This window comes from Pleurodeles waltl, chromosome 4_1 (genome assembly GCF_031143425.1).
Source record: "Pleurodeles waltl isolate 20211129_DDA chromosome 4_1, aPleWal1.hap1.20221129, whole genome shotgun sequence".
Classification (NCBI taxonomy): Eukaryota; Metazoa; Chordata; class Amphibia; order Caudata; family Salamandridae; genus Pleurodeles; species Pleurodeles waltl.
This window is the reverse complement of record NC_090442.1, coordinates 992,837,238-992,858,066: the sequence shown is the minus strand read 5'-3', so window position 1 is coordinate 992,858,066 and position 20,829 is coordinate 992,837,238. Positions and strand designations below refer to the sequence as shown.

Below are 20,829 nucleotides of genomic sequence, written 5' to 3'. Positions count from 1 at the left end.
CCCAGGTCATTTTCAGTTCAATTCATTATTACATGCACAGATACCAGACTGCAGGCCTGGATAATAAAAATAAACTACTTAAAGAACTTGTACAGCCCTAGTCTTTCATACTAATCCTTAGGTTAAGGATCTAATTTATAGGGCCCTAAATCGTGGTACTGTGTCAAGCAGTTATGTTGCCTCTTTAAGTTTAATGAAAATATTAAAACTATTCAATTATCTTATATTCACCACATACCATGTACAGACAATCATATTTGAACATGGACGAGGCTAACTTAGAATTAACAATTTCACGTTTAGCTGTCTTCACTAATGCACATAGTTCACATTATTGCTCTACATTGCAATTGTACTTTAGGACTTTCTGGTAAATCATCACTCCATGCTAAATAGTTACATCTAAATGTCACTATTTTTATTCCTTGTGCCTTCTTTAAAGTAGGAGAGATTTTTAGAGAATTCCAATTGAAGTTTTTTATCCCCCCTGCCCTGGCTCCAAGCTGGCTGCATAAATAATGAAGGGATGTTAAGTCCATTGCGTGAAGGCAGGGAACAGACTATTCAGGTGTAGGTGGATCGGTGTCCAGCTTTGTCTCCCATCCTGCCAGTTGATGGCCCATCCAGGCACATCTTATCCCTTTACTCTGTGGCTGTTTGGAAGGAGTAAACAAAGTCCAGCTGCCAATTACACTCTGTCATGTGACCCAGGAACAGGCTGCAGGCACTCAATAGGGCCTACTTTCTGAAAGTGGCATTATCAAAATTGTAACTTAAAATTTAACTTTATCATTTAAATTGATTTTTAATTACAATTTCTCAGAGACCAAACATTAAACGTTTACCTGTTCCCAATCAAACTTTAGTACTTATTAAATGTATAAAGGCAACCCAATGTTATGTTATGGGAGAGGTAGACCTCACAGTTGGACATGTAACATTTAAACACACGCCCAGCCTTTTAATTACAGTGCACCCTGCCCTATGGTTCTAGCCTTCTTTGAGAAATTTTAGGCAGTAGCCCTGTTGGACTTCTAGTAGCACCTACTGAGCTGAAGTAATTTCCACACACAGAGTGGAAATCCCCCAGTCTCCTCCTGACAGGTGTTGTCTGATCAGGGGTGGGGAGCATAGGTAAGTCAGTGCTCTTGAGTACACCCTACCAGAATCGGGGGGGATTGCCAAGCCTGCTTCTGTCACTTTTATGTGTGCCTGGAAAGCTGGTGTGGGTTCTTTCCCCTCTCATGGACATTGCCTACGAAAAGAGTCACTTGCGGTATTAGATTGTAAGGCTCCCATTGACTCCACAGTACTCAGTATTTTATTTAACATTTTCTCCACCATCTCATCCACTTGGGGTCCAAAATGATATTCCCTATTGAATGGGATGCTGCGGTGGTGCTGTTCATCTGGTTTAAACCCTGAGACACAAATCCAAGCTCACCTGCGAGCGTTAACGGTGTGGGAGGCAGTGTCTGTGGCATCTAGGGCACAGTATGGTTCCCCCCCGCAAACATCTCCTCACGCATTTTCATATATGTATTAGGGAGGAACTGTATGAGTGACTGTAACATGACTGAATTTGCCCATGTCGCACCTACTGCTACTTTGTTACCAGCAGCATCTGTGTTTGCTTTCCTTACCTGAGGGTTGGTTGTCACCTGTGGCCTGGGCTGAAACTCTCTTTCTGGGAGTCTCAACTATCAAAGAATGTGAGCGATCCTGGCCTCTACTATACACACGGTCATTAGGAGAAGCTTTATATTTCTTTCCAGCACATGGTGGGATCACCTTCACCCTGACCAGGCCATTAAATTATCAGGGGCGGACTTGATCATACTCTTGTGAATGGGTAGGAACTGGACCAAAAAGTTGTACTCATCTTCTATGAAAAGGGTCTTCAACCTTTTCTCTAAGCAACCAATATATTCATTATATCTGTAAGCACATTAGAGAAGATTACATTAGTGGCCACCCGATGCGAGGTTACTAGCGGTGTTCACCTCAGTGTATCAGGCAATGTTATCAGCAGTAATGTAAAGAAAGGCTTTTTCAATTTGGAATGGCTCTAAAAGGCTCTACATGACAGCCATAGCTGCAATGCCCAGCCAACAAGGTTCATAATAAAAATATGCCTCTCCAATCCTGCATGATTAATCACACAAATACCAGGTTTAAATAATATTTTTGGGAAATTCAGCCATTTCTTTTTTTAACAATCAGCTTTGATGCTCTGAAAAAACACACATTTGCTTCCTAAATACAGGCTTTCCAATTTTGGGATACACATATTAACTCACCAACACAAAGGTTTGTATTTTAGTAGAATTGACTGCACACAGAAGAGCTATTTACAAACTACTTGTTGAAAAGCCTGCTCTACAACATGCATGGTGACTCTGCGGTACTACTCTCTGAATGACTGCACGGTGTGCTGTAGTATCATCCGGATGGTTTAAGAGGATAAGGCTACAGGTCTTGGTCCTCAGGTGGGGCCCACATTATTGTAGTCCTATGGGTTATCTCCGTCATCTGTACCATTGGGTGTAACATATATGCCCTTCCTCATATGAGCTGGGTCTGAAAATAATGTACTGACCCTTCTAGAGATTGAAGTGGAGGGGAGTGTGATGCAGTGATTACACTGGTGTTGCTGGTGAAGGGGGTGGTGGTTTCCTGACCATGGTGATGGAAGGGGTGATGATGGAGCAGGTGGTGCACACTTCGGTGTGGAAGGTAGTGGTCGAGGACCTTTGTGGTTCCTGTATTTCTTGTACACTGAGTGTCGAGGTACCTCCTCAACCATAAGACTCTGCTTTTTAAGAATGGGAGCTCGCATGAAAACTGGCCTTGGCTGAGGTAGATTCAGCAAAATCCTGCCTGTTTCAGGATGAATATACAGACTCTTTTGCCTGGCGTTGAGTCCCTCTGCAGGTCCCTTAAAGATGGGAGCCTCGAAGATTTTGGAGATAGTCGCTGAGGAGGGATTCAGCTTTGACTTCAGGTCTGAACTCAGATATGCAGATTTTGACCCCGAAGGCAGAGGCTCAGTGTGTTTCAGACAAGAGGGAATTGAGGAGAAGCATGGCTGTAAGCCCCTTGTTAGATGGTGGCTCTGCGTCAATGTTTTTTTCTTGATGTCGACTTGCGCTCGACGGCGGCAGTGGACTGGAGGCCTTTCTTTGGCCAGTTTGTTTCTGTGCATAACTTGGGTTAGCCTGTTGGTATATGTCAGTTTCACCAGGTGTCTCCTAGTGGTGGACACCTACAAGGACTATGCATTTTATTTGGTAATGCGCACTACATATTCTTGCCACAAAAATAATTTAAATAAGATTATAAAATTCAACAAGCAAAATCGCACTAAGTTTATAAAATGCAAGCTTTTGATGTCCTACCCTTCAACAACCACAGAAACTTTGAAAGGACTTTTATATAAACAGACTAGTTGAATACTTTTGGTTCTGTGTGAGCATTTGAAGTTGACAATCTGCCATGAAGAAAATTAACTGAATTTATCTTATTTGTAAGATCAATTTGTCATGCAGGGATTCAGAAAGTGAATGGCTACAAGCAAAAGAAAAGAGTTGGCTTACTTATTGTTTAATGCTCCACCACGGTCACAGTCGCAAGGTCGACATCCATCTAAATCGTTGCTGAGACCCCAGTGCTCCGGCTGGTGAAAACAAATACCATTAATGATCTCAAGTGGCAAATAACACAAATCCATTATTTGTCCTTAAAAGAGACCATTATGCACGGCACATTGGCGTTAATGGCTTTTTTGAGCTTGAACTTCAAATGTATTACTATAGGTTTCAAAATATAAATGTATATATTTTTTTTTTTTTACAAAGCAGTGTAAAATGCATTTTAAACAATTCTGTATAAGACTTAAATCTACAACAAAACAGTTTTATGTTTATGTTATTGCTAATGAAGGTGACAGTAAGGGGCCTCGGAATCACATCTGGATTATTTGTTCAAGATGGTATTTATCAACCAACAGAAATATCAAATATTGGATTGGATCAGGCATTTACGAGATAGTGGAGACTATTACCTTCAAGTTCTGGCATGGCAGACTTCCATATCGAAATATGTACAGAATGGTACCAAGAAGAGACTGTAAGAAGTTGGCTCTGTATGCACTATTTCAAAGTAAGGAATAGTATGCACAGAGTCCAAGGGTTCCCCTTACAGGTAAGATAGTGGCAAAAAGAGATAATACTAATGCTCTATTTTGTGGTAGTGTGGTCGAGCAGTAGGCTTATCAAAGGAGTAGTGTTAAGCATTTGTTGTACATACACACAGGCAATAAATGAGGACCACACACTCAGAGACAATTCCAGGCCAATAGGTTTTGTTATAGAAAAATATATTTTCTTAGTTTATTTTAAGAACCACAGGTTCAAATTCTACATGGAATATCTCATTTGAAAGGTATTGCAGGTAAGTACTTTAGGAACTTTGAATAATCACAATAGCATATATACATTTTACATAAAACACATTTAGCTGTTTTAAAAGTGGACACAGTGCAATTTTCACAGTTCCTGGGGGAGGTAAAGTAATGTTAGTTCTTGCAGGTAAGTAAACCAACTACGGGGTTCAAATTGGGGTCCAAGGTAGCCCACCGTTGGGGGTTCAGAGCAACCCCAAAGTTACCACACCAGCAGCTCAGGGCCGGTCAGGTGCAGAGTTCAAAGTGGTGCCCAAAACGCATAGGCTTCAATGGAGAGAAGGGGGTGCCCCGGTTCCAGTCTGCCAGCAGGTAAGTACCCGCGTCTTCGGAGGGCAGACCAGGGGGGTTTTGTAGGGCACCGGGGGGACACAAGCTCACACAAAAAGTACACCCTCAGCGGCACTGGGGCGGCCGGGTGCAGTGTGCAAACACGCGTCGGGTTTTCAATAGGTTTCAATGGAAGACCAAGGGGTCTCTTCAGCGATGCAGGCAGGCAAGGGGGGGGGCTCCTCGGGGTAGTCACCACCTGGGCAAGGGAGAGGCCCTCCTGGGGGTCACTCCTGCACTGGACTTCCGATCCTTCAGGTGCTGGGGGCTGCGGGTGCAGGGTCTTTTCCAGCCGTCGGGATTTTAGAGTCAGGCAGTCGCGGTCAGGGGGAGCCTGGGGATTCCCTCTGCAGGCGCAAAGTTGCAGTCTTTGTTGAACAGGGCCGCTGTTCTCGGGAGTTTCTTGGTCTCTTGGAAGCAGGGCAGTCCTCTGAGGATTCAGAGGTCGCTGGTCCTGGAGAAAGCGTCGCTGGAGCAGGTTTCTTTAGAAGGCAGGAGACAGGCCGGTAGGACTGGGGCTAAAGCAGTTGGTGTCTTCTTTCTTCTTCTGCAGGGGTTTTCAGCTCAGCAGTCTTCTTCTTCGGTAAGTTGCAGGAATCTAAATTCTTAGGTTCAGGGGAGCCCTTAAATACTAAATTTAAGGGCGTGTTTAGGTCTGGGGGGTTAGTAGCCAATGGCTACTAGCCCTGAGGGTGGGTACACCCTCTTTGTGCCTCCTCCCAAGGGGAGGGAGTCACATTCCTATCCCTATTGGGGGAATCCTCCATCTGCAAGATGGAGGATTTCTAAAAGTTAGAGTCACTTCAGCTCAGGACACCTTAGGGGCTGTCCTGACTGGCCAGTGACTCCTCCTTGTTATTCTCATTATCTCCTCCGGCCTTGCCGCCAAAAGTGGGGCCGTGGCCGGAGGGGGCGGGTAACTCCACTAGCTGGAGTGCCCTGTGGTGCTGGAACAAAGGGGGTAAGCCTTTGTGGCTCACCGCCAGGTGTTACAGCTCCTGCCTGGGGGAGGTGATAGCATCTCCACCCAGTGCAGGCTTTGTTACTGGCCACAGAGTGACAAACGCACTCTCCCCATGTGGCCAGCAACATGTCTCGAGGGTGGCAGGCTGCTAGAACCAGTCAGCCTACACGGGTAGTTGGTTTAAGTTTCAGGGGCCACCTCTAAGGTGCCCTTTGGGGTGTAGTTTACAATAAAATGTACACTGGCATCAGTGTGCATTTATTGTGCTGAGAAGTTTGATACCAAACTTCCCAGTTTTCAGTGTAGCCATTATGGTGCTGTGGAGTTCGTGTTTGACAGACTCCCAGACCATATACTCTTATGGCTACCCTGCACTTACAATGTCTAAGGTTTGGCTTAGACGCTGTAGGGGCACAGTGCTCATGCACTGGTGCCCTCACCTATGGCATAGTGCACCCTGCCTTAGGGCTGTACGGCCTACTAGAGGGGTGACTTATCTATACTGCATAGGCAGTGTGAGGTTGGCATGGCACCCTGAGGGGAGTGCCATGTCGACTTACTCGTTTTGTCCTCACCAGCACACACAAGCTGGCAAGCAGTGTGTCTGTGCTGAGTGAGGGGTCCCCAGGGTGGCATAAGCTATGCTGCAGCCCTTAGAGACCTTCCCTGGCATCAGGGCCCTTGGTACCAGGGGTACCAGTTACAAGGGACTTACCTGGATGCCAGGGTGTGCCAATTGTGTAAAACAAAAGTACAGGTTAGGGAAAGAACACTGGTGCTGGGGCCTGGTTAGCAGGCCTCAGCACACTTTCAAATCAAAACATAGCATCAGCAAAGGCAAAAAGTCAGGGGGTAACCATGCCAAGGAGGCATTTCCTTACAGAGACGTATATGGCAGGGATGACAAGAATCATAAATTATTTTATTTCTTTCTTTTTTGTGATTTTTATAAAGCACTATGTACTTCTGATAATTTCTATCAGATCGCGTTGAAGGAGGGATTGTAGGGATTGATATATGATCTAGATCCTAATGCTGGAAGAGAGAACGGATGCAATCAGGCACCATATAGTGAAGAATGATGCAGCAGAGATGTCAACGTTTTGAAAAAGATTTAAAGGGCCCCAGTGCGACAGTCCAGCCAGTCTTTGGTATAACCAAGGTTAGAACTCTGAAGTAAAGTTTATGGTTACAATAAAAAAAAAAAAAACATTTTTCTGTGGCAGATTACTTAGAAGAGAATTGGAAGGATGATAGTCTAAAGCAAGGTCATTGAAGGCGAACATACTAACTAACCGTCACAATTTCACACAGAAAGGGCAACATGTCTACATACATGCCTCATGGCAGAAAAGGTAAAAGCCAATTCACTAAACTAAAATTTGGCTGGACTTGACCGACTTGATCCGCTATTGAATCCACTGTTGTCTCTTGAAGGCAGCCAGTGATCAACAATGGTTATTGACATTAACTAGCAAACCTGTGTTAATAGACATCTACACCAATTGTAAGTTTCATGTTTGGGTTAATCCAACTGAGGAGGAGTCCACTCACAAGATGTGGATCACACAGCAATGTCTGGAAGCCCAATCCCTCAATCTTGTGCAAAATCAAAACTAAAATAATTGGTTACTGTAAAGAAATGGCTCCCTGTTGCAGTTACCCCCCACTTTTTGCCTGATACTGATGCTGACTTGACTGAGAAGTGTGCTGGGACCCTGCTAACCGGGCCCCAGCACCAGTGTTCTTTCACCTAAAATGTACCATTGTTTCCACAATTGGCACAACCCTGGCACCCAGGTAAGCCCCTTGTAACTGGTACCCCTGGTACCAAGGGCCCTGATGCCAGGGAAGGTCTCTAAGGGCTGCAGCATATCTTATGCCACCTTAGGGACCCCTCACTCAGCACAGGCACACTGCTTGCCAGGTTGTGTGTGCTGGGGGGGAGAAAATGACTAAGTCGACATGACACTCCCCTCAGGGTGCCATGCCAACCTCACACTGCCTGTGGCATAGGTAAGTCACCCCTCTAGCAGGCCTTACAGCCCTAAGGCAGGGTGCACTATACCAGAGGTGAGGGCATATGTGCATGAGCACTATGCCCCTACACTGTCTAAGCAAAACCTTAGACATTGTAAGTGCAGGGTAGCCATAAGAGAATATGGTCTGGGAGTCTGTCAAAAACGAACTCCACAGCTCCATAATGGCTACACTGAATACTGTGAAGTTTGGTACCAAACTTCTCAGAATAATAAACCCACACTGATGCCAGTGTTGGATTTATTAAAAAATGCACACAGAGGGCATCTTAGAGATGCCTGTTCAGTGCAGGACTGACTGGTCTCTGCCAGCCTGTAAAGAAATGGCTCCCTGTTGCAGTTACCCCCCACTTTTTGCCTGATACTGATGCTGACTTGACTGAGAAGTGTGCTGGGACCCTGCTAACCAGGCCCCAGCACCAGTGTTCCTTCACCTAAAATGTACCATTGTATCCACAATTGGCACACCCTGGCATTCAGATAAGTCCCTTGTAACTGGTACTTCTAGTACCAAGGGCCCTGATGCCAAGAAAGGTCTCTAAGGGCTGCAGCATGTCTTATGCCACCCTAGAGACCCCTCACTCAGCACAGACACACTGCTTACAAGCCTGTGTGTGCTAGTGAGAACAAAATGAGTAAGTCGACATGGCACTCCCCTCAGGGTGCCATGCCAGCCTCTCACTGCCTATGCAGTATAGGTAAGACACCCCTCTAGCAGGCCTTACAGCCCTAAGGCAGGGTGCACTATACCATAGGTGAGGGTACCAGTGCATGAGCACTGTGCCCCTACAGTGTCTAAACAAAACCTTAGACATTGTAAGTGCAGGGTAGCCATAAGAGTATATGGTCTGGGAGTCTGTTTTACACGAACTCCACAGCACCATAATGGCTACACTGAAAACTGGGAAGTTTGGTATCAAACTTCTCAGCACAATAAATGCACACTGATGCCAGTGTACATTTTATTGTAAAATACACCACAGAGGGCACCTTAGAGGTGCCCCCTGAAACTTAACCAACTATCTGTGTAGGCTGACTGGTTCCAGCAGCCTGCCACACTAGAGACATGTTGCTGGCCCCATGGGGAGAGTGCCTTTGTCACTCTGAGGCCAGTAACAAAGCCTGCACTGGGTGGAGATGCTAACACCTCCCCCAGGCAGGAGCTGTGACACCTGGCGGTGAGCCTCAAAGGCTCACCCCTTTGTCACAGCCCAGCAGGGCACTCCAGCTTAGTGGAGTTGCCCGCCCCCTCCGGCCACGGCCCCCACTTTTGGCGGCAAGGCTGGAGGGAACAAAGAAAGCAACAAGGAGGAGTCACTGGCCAGTCAGGACAGCCCCTAAGGTGTCCTGAGCTGAAGTGACTCTAACTTTTAGAAATCCTCCATCTTGCAGATGGAGGATTCCCCCAATAGGGTTAGGATTGTGACCCCCTCCCCTTGGGAGGAGGCACAAAGAGGGTGTACCCACCCTCAGGGCTAGTAGCCATTGGCTACTAACCCCCCAGACCTAAACACGCCCTTAAATTTAGTATTTAAGGGCTACCCTGAACCCTAGAAAATTAGATTCCTGCAACTACAAGAAGAAGGACTGCCTAGCTGAAAACCCCTGCAGAGGAAGACCAGAAGACGACAACTGCCTTGGCTCCAGAAACTCACCGGCCTGTCTCCTGCCTTCCAAAGATCCTGCTCCAGCGACGCCTTCCAAAGGGACCAGCGACCTCGACATCCTCTGAGGACTGCCCCTGCTTCGAAAAGACAAGAAACTCCCGAGGACAGCGGACCTGCTCCAAGAAAAGCTGCAACTTTGTTTCCAGCAGCTTTAAAGAACCCTGCAAGCTCCCCGCAAGAAGCGTGAGACTTGCAACACTGCACCCGGCGACCCCGACTCGGCTGGTGGAGATCCGACACCTCAGGAGGGACCCCAGGACTACTCTGATACTGTGAGTACCAAAACCTGTCCCCCCTGAGCCCCCACAGCGCCGCCTGCAGAGGGAATCCCGAGGCTTCCCCTGACCGCGACTCTTTGAACCTAAAGTCCCGACGCCTGGGAGAGACCCTGCACCCGCAGCCCCCAGGACCTGAAGGACCGGACTTTCACTGGAGAAGTGACCCCCAGGAGTCCCTCGCCCTTGCCCAAGTGGAGGTTTCCCCGAGGAATCCCCCCCTTGCCTGCCTGCAGCGCTGAAGAGATCCCGAGATCTCTCATAGACTAACATTGAAAACCCGACGCTTGTTTCTACACTGCACCCGGCCGCCCCCGCGCTGCTGAGGGTGAAATTTCTGTGTGGACTTGTGTCCCCCCCGGTGCCCTACAAAACCCCCCTGGTCTGCCCTCCGAAGACGCGGGTACTTACCTGCAAGCAGACCGGAACCGGGGCACCCCCTTCTCTCCATTCTAGCCTATGTGTTTTGGGCACCACTTTGAACTCTGCACCTGACCGGCCCTGAGCTGCTGGTGTGGTGACTTTGGGGTTGCTCTGAACCCCCAACGGTGGGCTACCTTGGACCAAGAACTAAGCCCTGTAAGTGTCTTACTTACCTGGTTAACCTAACAAATACTTACCTCCCCTAGGAACTGTGAAAATTGCACTAAGTGTCCACTTTTAAAACAGCTATTTGTGAATAACTTGAAAAGTATACATGCAATTTTGATGATTTGAAGTTCCTAAAGTACTTACCTGCAATACCTTTCGAATGAGATATTACATGTAGAATTTGAACCTGTGGTTCTTAAAATAAACTAAGAAAAGATATTTTTCTATACAAAACCTATTGACTGGATTTGTCTCTGAGTGTGTGTACCTCATTTATTGTCTATGTGTATGTACAACAAATGCTTAACACTACTCCTTGGATAAGCCTACTGCTCGACCACACTACCACAAAATAGAGCATTAGTATTATCTATTTTTACCACTATTTTACCTCTAAGGGGAACCCTTGGACTCTGTGCATGCTATTCCTTACTTTGAAATAGCACATACAGAGCCAACTTCCTACATTGGTGGATCAGCGGTGGGGTACAAGACTTTGCATTTGCTGGACTACTCAGCCAATACCTGATCACACGACAAATTCCAAAATTGTCATTAGAAATTGATTTTTGCAATTTGAAAAGTTTTCTAAATTCTTAAAAGACCTGCTAGGGCCTTGTGTTAGATCCTGTTTAGCATTTCTTTTAGAGTTTAAAAGTTTGTAAAAGTTTGAATTAGATTCTAGAACCAGTTGTAGATTCTTAAAAAGTATTCCAACTTTTAGAAGCAAAATGTCTAGCACAGATGTGACTGTGGTGGAACTCGACACCACACCTTACCTCCATCTTAAGATGAGGGAGCTAAGGTCACTCTGTAAAATAAAGAAAATAACAATGGGCCCCAAACCTACCAAAATACAGCTCCAGGAGCTTTTGGCAGAGTTTGAGAAGGCCAACCCCTCTGAGGGTGGCAACTCAGAGGAAGAGGATAGTGACTTGGAGGACAATTCCCCCCTACCAATCCTATCTAGGGAGAACAGGGTCCCTCAAACCCTGACTCCAAAAATAATAGTCAGAGATGCTGGTTCCCTCACAGGAGAGACCAACACCTCTGAAATCACTGAGGATAGCCCCAGTGAAGAGGACATCCAGTTAGCCAGGATGGCCAAAAGATTGGCTTTGGAAAGACAGATCCTAGCCATAGAGAGGGAAAGACAAGAGATGGGCCTAGGACCCATCAATGGTGGCAGCAACTTAAATAGGGTCAGAGATTCTCCTGACATCCTAAAAATCCCCAAAGGGATTGTAACAAGATATGAAGATGGTGATGACATCACCAAATGGTTCACAGCTTTTGAGAGGGCTTGTGTAACCAGAAAAGTGAACAGATCTCACTGGGGTGCTCTCCTTTGGGAAATGTTCACTGGAAAGTGTAGGGATAGACTCCTCACACTCTCTGGAAAAGATGCAGAATCTTATGACCTCATGAAGGGTACCCTGATTGAGGGCTTTGGATTCTCCACTGAGGAGTATAGAATTAGATTCAGGGGGGCTCAAAAATCCTCGAGCCAGACCTGGGTTGATTTTGTAGACTACTCAGTAAAAACACTAGATGGTTGGTTAACTGGAAATGAAGTGTGTGACTATGTTGGGCTTTATAATTTGTTTATGAAAGAACACATTTTAAGTAACTGCTTCAATGAAAAGTTGCATCAGTATCTGGTAGACCTAGGTCCAATTTCTCCCCAAGAATTGGGAAAGAAGGCAGACCACTGGGTCAAGACTAGGGTAACCAAAACTTCCACTGGGGGTGACCAAAAGAAAGGGGTTACAAAAACTCCCCAGGAGAAAGTGGGTGACACTAGAAACAAAGAAAAAGAGTCCTCTGTAGGCCCCCAAAAACCAGAACAGGTGGGTGGGCCCCAAGACACAACCCAAAACAAAGGTGGGTACCAGGGTAAGAACTGGGATGCCACTAAGGCATGGTGCCACAACTGTAAACAGTCTGGGCACCACACCAAGGACACTTCTTGTCCCAAAAACAAACCCCAGAACAAAATTCCAGGGGTAACCAGTGTAGCCATGGGAGATGACTCCTCAGATGAGGAGGTCTTCATAGCCTTCAACTGGAAACAGGGCCCAACAGGTGAGTTGGAGATTCCAGAGGGAAGTAGACACTTCCACCACCTACTGGTGAATGGAATCCCAACCACTGCCCTGAGAGACACTTGTGCCAGTCACACTATTGTGCATGACAGGCTGGTGCTCTCAAACCAGTACATCCCAGGTGAGACTGCCAGGGTAAGAGTTAGCCTAGACAGGGTCACTAAGAGGCCTGTGGCTTTAGTACCCATAGAAGTGGGTGGCACTCTTAGCTGGAGAAGGGTAGTAGTCAGTACAGACCTCCCCCTTGATTGTCTCCTTGGAAATGACTACCCAGAGGTTAGTCAGAGCCCAAGAGAGGAACTGGTCCAGTGCCAGTCCTCTCCCAAGGATTCTGGAAGTCCTGCCTCTGCAGTAAATGCAAGCAGGCCCCAGAAGAAGAAGAAAAGAAAACAGAGTAGGAAGGGTGGACAACCTTTAGCCAAGGTTACAGCAAGCCAAGGAGATTCTGCTCCAGTAGGGGAGAACTCCAAAAATGGCCCTGATAAAGTCCAACCTGACCCACAAGAAGTCCTGGCTAGTCAGGCAACTGTTAAACCTGAGTGGGTGGCTCCTCAGCTAACAGAAGAAAGAGTGGAAGAAGGGTGTTTACTACAAGATGTGGTAACCCCCCACTCTAATACAGCAGACAGGCAACCTGAACCCAAAGAGGCCTGTAACTTAGCCCCTTCCCTTTTAGGTGAAGAGCTAAAGGTGTGGTTCTGGGCACTGACAGCTGTCAGTGGCCTCTGCTGGGTGTTAGCCTTTATGGCTGCACTATCCTTGGCATGGTGGTCAGACCCCATGCCAAATAGCAAGTTAGGCCCCCTGACCCTGTTGGTCATGGTGGGGTTACTCCAGCTCTGGGTAACCTCTTTGGGTAAGCTAGGGATGACCCTGGCTAAGATAAGATTAGCAGAGGTGGATACCTCTAAACCCAAAATAAAAAGAATGGGTGGAGACATTGAAGAGGCAGACAAGAGGCAATTCAGACTAGGTCCTATCACTGTGGAAGTGGGTCAGTTCCCCAAAGGGAATGACCTGAACAGAAGGATGTAAGGCAGAGTAGGCCCTGCAACTAACCAGCCTATTTCTCCTACTCTTCCTCGCCTGACAGACTAGGAAGACTCTCCCAGCTTGGGCTGAGTCTCCTGGCATGTGGGCTGGGGGGGGCTTGTGTAAAGAAATGGCTCCCTGTTGCAGTTACCCCCCACTTTTTGCCTGATACTGATGCTGACTTGACTGAGAAGTGTGCTGGGACCCTGCTAACCAGGCCCCAGCACCAGTGTTCCTTCACCTAAAATGTACCATTGTATCCACAATTGGCACACCCTGGCATTCAGATAAGTCCCTTGTAACTGGTACTTCTAGTACCAAGGGCCCTGATGCCAAGAAAGGTCTCTAAGGGCTGCAGCATGTCTTATGCCACCCTAGAGACCCCTCACTCAGCACAGACACACTGCTTACAAGCCTGTGTGTGCTAGTGAGAACAAAATGAGTAAGTCGACATGGCACTCCCCTCAGGGTGCCATGCCAGCCTCTCACTGCCTATGCAGTATAGGTAAGACACCCCTCTAGCAGGCCTTACAGCCCTAAGGCAGGGTGCACTATACCATAGGTGAGGGTACCAGTGCATGAGCACTGTGCCCCTACAGTGTCTAAACAAAACCTTAGACATTGTAAGTGCAGGGTAGCCATAAGAGTATATGGTCTGGGAGTCTGTTTTACACGAACTCCACAGCACCATAATGGCTACACTGAAAACTGGGAAGTTTGGTATCAAACTTCTCAGCACAATAAATGCACACCGATGCCAGTGTACATTTTATTGTAAAATACACCACAGAGGGCACCTTAGAGGTGCCCCCTGAAACTTAACCAACTATCTGTGTAGGCTGACTGGTTCCAGCAGCCTGCCACACTAGAGACATGTTGCTGGCCCCATGGGGAGAGTGCCTTTGTCACTCTGAGGCCAGTAACAAAGCCTGCACTGGGTGGAGATGCTAACACCTCCCCCAGGCAGGAGCTGTGACACCTGGCGGTGAGCCTCAAAGGCTCACCCCTTTGTCACAGCCCAGCAGGGCACTCCAGCTTAGTGGAGTTGCCCGCCCCCTCCGGCCACGGCCCCCACTTTTGGCGGCAAGGCTGGAGGGAACAAAGAAAGCAACAAGGAGGAGTCACTGGCCAGTCAGGACAGCCCCTAAGGTGTCCTGAGCTGAGGTGACTCTAACTTTTAGAAATCCTCCATCTTGCAGATGGAGGATTCCCCCAATAGGGTTAGGATTGTGACCCCCTCCCCTTGGGAGGAGGCACAAAGAGGGTGTACCCACCCTCAGGGCTAGTAGCCATTGGCTACTAATCCCCCAGACCTAAACACGCCCTTAAATTTAGTATTTAAGGGCTACCCTGAACCCTAGAAAATTAGATTCCTGCAACTACAAGAAGAAGGACTGCCTAGCTGAAAACCCCTGCAGAGGAAGACCAGAAGACGACAACTGCCTTGGCTCCAGAAACTCACCGGCCTGTCTCCTGCCTTCCAAAGATCCTGCTCCAGCGACGCCTTCCAAAGGGACCAGCGACCTCGACATCCTCTGAGGACTGCCCCTGCTTCGAAAAGACAAGAAACTCCCGAGGACAGCGGACCTGCTCCAAGAAAAGCTGCAACTTTGTTTCCAGCAGCTTTAAAGAACCCTGCAAGCTCCCCGCAAGAAGCGTGAGACTTGCAACACTGCACCCGGCGACCCCGACTCGGCTGGTGGAGATCCGACACCTCAGGAGGGACCCCAGGACTACTCTGATACTGTGAGTACCAAAACCTGTCCCCCCTGAGCCCCCACAGCGCCGCCTGCAGAGGGAATCCCGAGGCTTCCCCTGACCGCGACTCTTTGAACCTAAAGTCCCGACGCCTGGGAGAGACCCTGCACCCGCAGCCCCCAGGACCTGAAGGACCGGACTTTCACTGGAGAAGTGACCCCCAGGAGTCCCTCGCCCTTGCCCAAGTGGAGGTTTCCCCGAGGAATCCCCCCCTTGCCTGCCTGCAGCGCTGAAGAGATCCCGAGATCTCTCATAGACTAACATTGAAAACCCGACGCTTGTTTCTACACTGCACCCGGCCGCCCCCGCGCTGCTGAGGGTGAAATTTCTGTGTGGACTTGTGTCCCCCCCGGTGCCCTACAAAACCCCCCTGGTCTGCCCTCCGAAGACGCGGGTACTTACCTGCAAGCAGACCGGAACCGGGGCACCCCCTTCTCTCCATTCTAGCCTATGTGTTTTGGGCACCACTTTGAACTCTGCACCTGACCGGCCCTGAGCTGCTGGTGTGGTGACTTTGGGGTTGCTCTGAACCCCCAACGGTGGGCTACCTTGGACCAAGAACTAAGCCCTGTAAGTGTCTTACTTACCTGGTTAACCTAACAAATACTTACCTCCCCTAGGAACTGTGAAAATTGCACTAAGTGTCCACTTTTAAAACAGCTATTTGTGAATAACTTGAAAAGTATACATGCAATTTTGATGATTTGAAGTTCCTAAAGTACTTACCTGCAATACCTTTCGAATGAGATATTACATGTAGAATTTGAACCTGTGGTTCTTAAAATAAACTAAGAAAAGATATTTTTCTATACAAAACCTATTGACTGGATTTGTCTCTGAGTGTGTGTACCTCATTTATTGTCTATGTGTATGTACAACAAATGCTTAACACTACTCCTTGGATAAGCCTACTGCTCGACCACACTACCACAAAATAGAGCATTAGTATTATCTATTTTTACCACTATTTTACCTCTAAGGGGAACCCTTGGACTCTGTGCATGCTATTCCTTACTTTGAAATAGCACATACAGAGCCAACTTCCTACATTGGTGGATCAGCGGTGGGGTACAAGACTTTGCATTTGCTGGACTACTCAGCCAATACCTGATCACACGACAAATTCCAAAATTGTCATTAGAAATTGATTTTTGCAATTTGAAAAGTTTTCTAAATTCTTAAAAGACCTGCTAGGGCCTTGTGTTAGATCCTGTTTAGCATTTCTTTTAGAGTTTAAAAGTTTGTAAAAGTTTGAATTAGATTCTAGAACCAGTTGTAGATTCTTAAAAAGTATTCCAACTTTTAGAAGCAAAATGTCTAGCACAGATGTGACTGTGGTGGAACTCGACACCACACCTTACCTCCATCTTAAGATGAGGGAGCTAAGGTCACTCTGTAAAATAAAGAAAATAACAATGGGCCCCAAACCTACCAAAATACAGCTCCAGGAGCTTTTGGCAGAGTTTGAGAAGGCCAACCCCTCTGAGGGTGGCAACTCAGAGGAAGAGGATAGTGACTTGGAGGACAATTCCCCCCTACCAATCCTATCTAGGGAGAACAGGGTCCCTCAAACCCTGACTCCAAAAATAATAGTCAGAGATGCTGGTTCCCTCACAGGAGAGACCAACACCTCTGAAATCACTGAGGATAGCCCCAGTGAAGAGGACATCCAGTTAGCCAGGATGGCCAAAAGATTGGCTTTGGAAAGACAGATCCTAGCCATAGAGAGGGAAAGACAAGAGATGGGCCTAGGACCCATCAATGGTGGCAGCAACTTAAATAGGGTCAGAGATTCTCCTGACATCCTAAAAATCCCCAAAGGGATTGTAACAAGATATGAAGATGGTGATGACATCACCAAATGGTTCACAGCTTTTGAGAGGGCTTGTGTAACCAGAAAAGTGAACAGATCTCACTGGGGTGCTCTCCTTTGGGAAATGTTCACTGGAAAGTGTAGGGATAGACTCCTCACACTCTCTGGAAAAGATGCAGAATCTTATGACCTCATGAAGGGTACCCTGATTGAGGGCTTTGGATTCTCCACTGAGGAGTATAGAATTAGATTCAGGGGGGCTCAAAAATCCTCGAGCCAGACCTGGGTTGATTTTGTAGACTACTCAGTAAAAACACTAGATGGTTGGTTAACTGGAAATGAAGTGTGTGACTATGTTGGGCTTTATAATTTGTTTATGAAAGAACACATTTTAAGTAACTGCTTCAATGAAAAGTTGCATCAGTATCTGGTAGACCTAGGTCCAATTTCTCCCCAAGAATTGGGAAAGAAGGCAGACCACTGGGTCAAGACTAGGGTAACCAAAACTTCCACTGGGGGTGACCAAAAGAAAGGGGTTACAAAAACTCCCCAGGAGAAAGTGGGTGACACTAGAAACAAAGAAAAAGAGTCCTCTGTAGGCCCCCAAAAACCAGAACAGGTGGGTGGGCCCCAAGACACAACCCAAAACAAAGGTGGGTACCAGGGTAAGAACTGGGATGCCACTAAGGCATGGTGCCACAACTGTAAACAGTCTGGGCACCACACCAAGGACACTTCTTGTCCCAAAAACAAACCCCAGAACAAAATTCCAGGGGTAACCAGTGTAGCCATGGGAGATGACTCCTCAGATGAGGAGGTCTTCATAGCCTTCAACTGGAAACAGGGCCCAACAGGTGAGTTGGAGATTCCAGAGGGAAGTAGACACTTCCACCACCTACTGGTGAATGGAATCCCAACCACTGCCCTGAGAGACACTTGTGCCAGTCACACTATTGTGCATGACAGGCTGGTGCTCTCAAACCAGTACATCCCAGGTGAGACTGCCAGGGTAAGAGTTAGCCTAGACAGGGTCACTAAGAGGCCTGTGGCTTTAGTACCCATAGAAGTGGGTGGCACTCTTAGCTGGAGAAGGGTAGTAGTCAGTACAGACCTCCCCCTTGATTGTCTCCTTGGAAATGACTACCCAGAGGTTAGTCAGAGCCCAAGAGAGGAACTGGTCCAGTGCCAGTCCTCTCCCAAGGATTCTGGAAGTCCTGCCTCTGCAGTAAATGCAAGCAGGCCCCAGAAGAAGAAGAAAAGAAAACAGAGTAGGAAGGGTGGACAACCTTTAGCCAAGGTTACAGCAAGCCAAGGAGATTCTGCTCCAGTAGGGGAGAACTCCAAAAATGGCCCTGATAAAGTCCAACCTGACCCACAAGAAGTCCTGGCTAGTCAGGCAACTGTTAAACCTGAGTGGGTGGCTCCTCAGCTAACAGAAGAAAGAGTGGAAGAAGGGTGTTTACTACAAGATGTGGTAACCCCCCACTCTAATACAGCAGACAGGCAACCTGAACCCAAAGAGGCCTGTAACTTAGCCCCTTCCCTTTTAGGTGAAGAGCTAAAGGTGTGGTTCTGGGCACTGACAGCTGTCAGTGGCCTCTGCTGGGTGTTAGCCTTTATGGCTGCACTATCCTTGGCATGGTGGTCAGACCCCATGCCAAATAGCAAGTTAGGCCCCCTGACCCTGTTGGTCATGGTGGGGTTACTCCAGCTCTGGGTAACCTCTTTGGGTAAGCTAGGGATGACCCTGGCTAAGATAAGATTAGCAGAGGTGGATACCTCTAAACCCAAAATAAAAAGAATGGGTGGAGACATTGAAGAGGCAGACAAGAGGCAATTCAGACTAGGTCCTATCACTGTGGAAGTGGGTCAGTTCCCCAAAGGGAATGACCTGAACAGAAGGATGTAAGGCAGAGTAGGCCCTGCAACTAACCAGCCTATTTCTCCTACTCTTCCTCGCCTGACAGACTAGGAAGACTCTCCCAGCTTGGGCTGAGTCTCCTGGCATGTGGGCTGGGGGGGGCTTGTGTAAAGAAATGGCTCCCTGTTGCAGTTACCCCCCACTTTTTGCCTGATACTGATGCTGACTTGACTGAGAAGTGTGCTGGGACCCTGCTAACCAGGCCCCAGCACCAGTGTTCCTTCACCTAAAATGTACCATTGTATCCACAATTGGCACACCCTGGCATTCAGATAAGTCCCTTGTAACTGGTACTTCTAGTACCAAGGGCCCTGATGCCAAGAAAGGTCTCTAAGGGCTGCAGCATGTCTTATGCCACCCTAGAGACCCCTCACTCAGCACAGACACACTGCTTACAAGCCTGTGTGTGCTAGTGAGAACAAAATGAGTAAGTCGACATGGCACTCCCCTCAGGGTGCCATGCCAGCCTCTCACTGCCTATGCAGTATAGGTAAGACACCCCTCTAGCAGGCCTTACAGCCCTAAGGCAGGGTGCACTATACCATAGGTGAGGGTACCAGTGCATGAGCACTGTGCCCCTACAGTGTCTAAACAAAACCTTAGACATTGTAAGTGCAGGGTAGCCATAAGAGTATATGGTCTGGGAGTCTGTTTTACACGAACTCCACAGCACCATAATGGCTACACTGAAAACTGGGAAGTTTGGTATCAAACTTCTCAGCACAATAAATGCACACCGATGCCAGTGTACATTTTATTGTAAAATACACCACAGAGGGCACCTTAGAGGTGCCCCCTGAAACTTAACCAACTATCTGTGTAGGCTGACTGGTTCCAGCAGCCTGCCACACTAGAGACATGTTGCTGGCCCCATGGGGAGAGTGCCTTTGTCACTCTGAGGCCAGTAACAAAGCCTGCACTGGGTGGAGATGCTAACACCTCCCCCAGGCAGGAGCTGTGACACCTGGCGGTGAGCCTCAAAGGCTCACCCCTTTGTCACAGCCCAGCAGGGCACTCCAGCTTAGTGGAGTTGCCCGCCCCCTCCGGCCACGGCCCCCACTTTTGGCGGCAAGGCTGGAGGGAACAAAGAAAGCAACAAGGAGGAGTCACTGGCCAGTCAGGACAGCCCCTAAGGTGTCCTGAGCTGAAGTGACTCTAACTTTTAGAAATCCTCCATCTTGCAGATGGAGGATTCCCCCAATAGGGTTAGGATTGTGACCCCCTCCCCTTGGGAGGAGGCACAAAGAGGGTGTACCCACCCTCAGGGCTAGTAGCCATTGGCTACTAACCCCCCAGACCTAAACACGCCCTTAAATTTAGTATTTAAGGGCTACCCTGAACCCTAGAAAATTAGATTCCTGCAACTACAAGAAGAAGGACTGCCTAGCTGAAAACCCCTGCAGAGGAAGACCAGAAGACGACAACTGCCTTGGCTCCAGAAACTCACCGGCCTGTCTCCTGCCTTCCAAAGATCCTGCTCCAGCGACGCCTTCCAAAGGGACCAGCGACCTCGACATCCTCTGAGGACTGCCCCTGCTTCGAAAAGACAAGAAACTCCCGAGGACAGCGGACCTGCTCCAAGAAAAGCTGCAACTTTGTTTCCAGCAGCTTTAAAGAACCCTGCAAGCTCCCCGCAAGAAGCGTGAGACTTGCAACACTGCACCCGGCGACCCCGACTCGGCTGGTGGAGATCCGACACCTCAGGAGGGACCCCAGGACTACTCTGATACTGTGAGTACCAAAACCTGTCCCCCCTGAGCCCCCACAGCGCCGCCTGCAGAGGGAATCCCGAGGCTTCCCCTGACCGCGACTCTTTGAACCTAAAGTCCCGACGCCTGGGAGAGACCCTGCACCCGCAGCCCCCAGGACCTG

At 48.1% G+C, this 20,829-nt stretch overlaps 1 protein-coding gene across 2 annotated transcripts in view; it reads right to left on the bottom strand.

Moving 5' to 3' along the window:
- The window catches only part of LAMB1 (laminin subunit beta 1), a 728,031-nt gene that overhangs the window by 429,578 nt on the left and 277,624 nt on the right, over positions 1-20,829 (bottom strand). For both annotated transcript variants that reach the window (XM_069229822.1, XM_069229821.1), the window contains one exon: positions 3,597-3,676. In XM_069229822.1, coding sequence (XP_069085923.1) covers positions 3,597-3,676 — 80 coding nt within the window. The remainder of the gene's footprint in view (positions 1-3,596; positions 3,677-20,829) is intronic.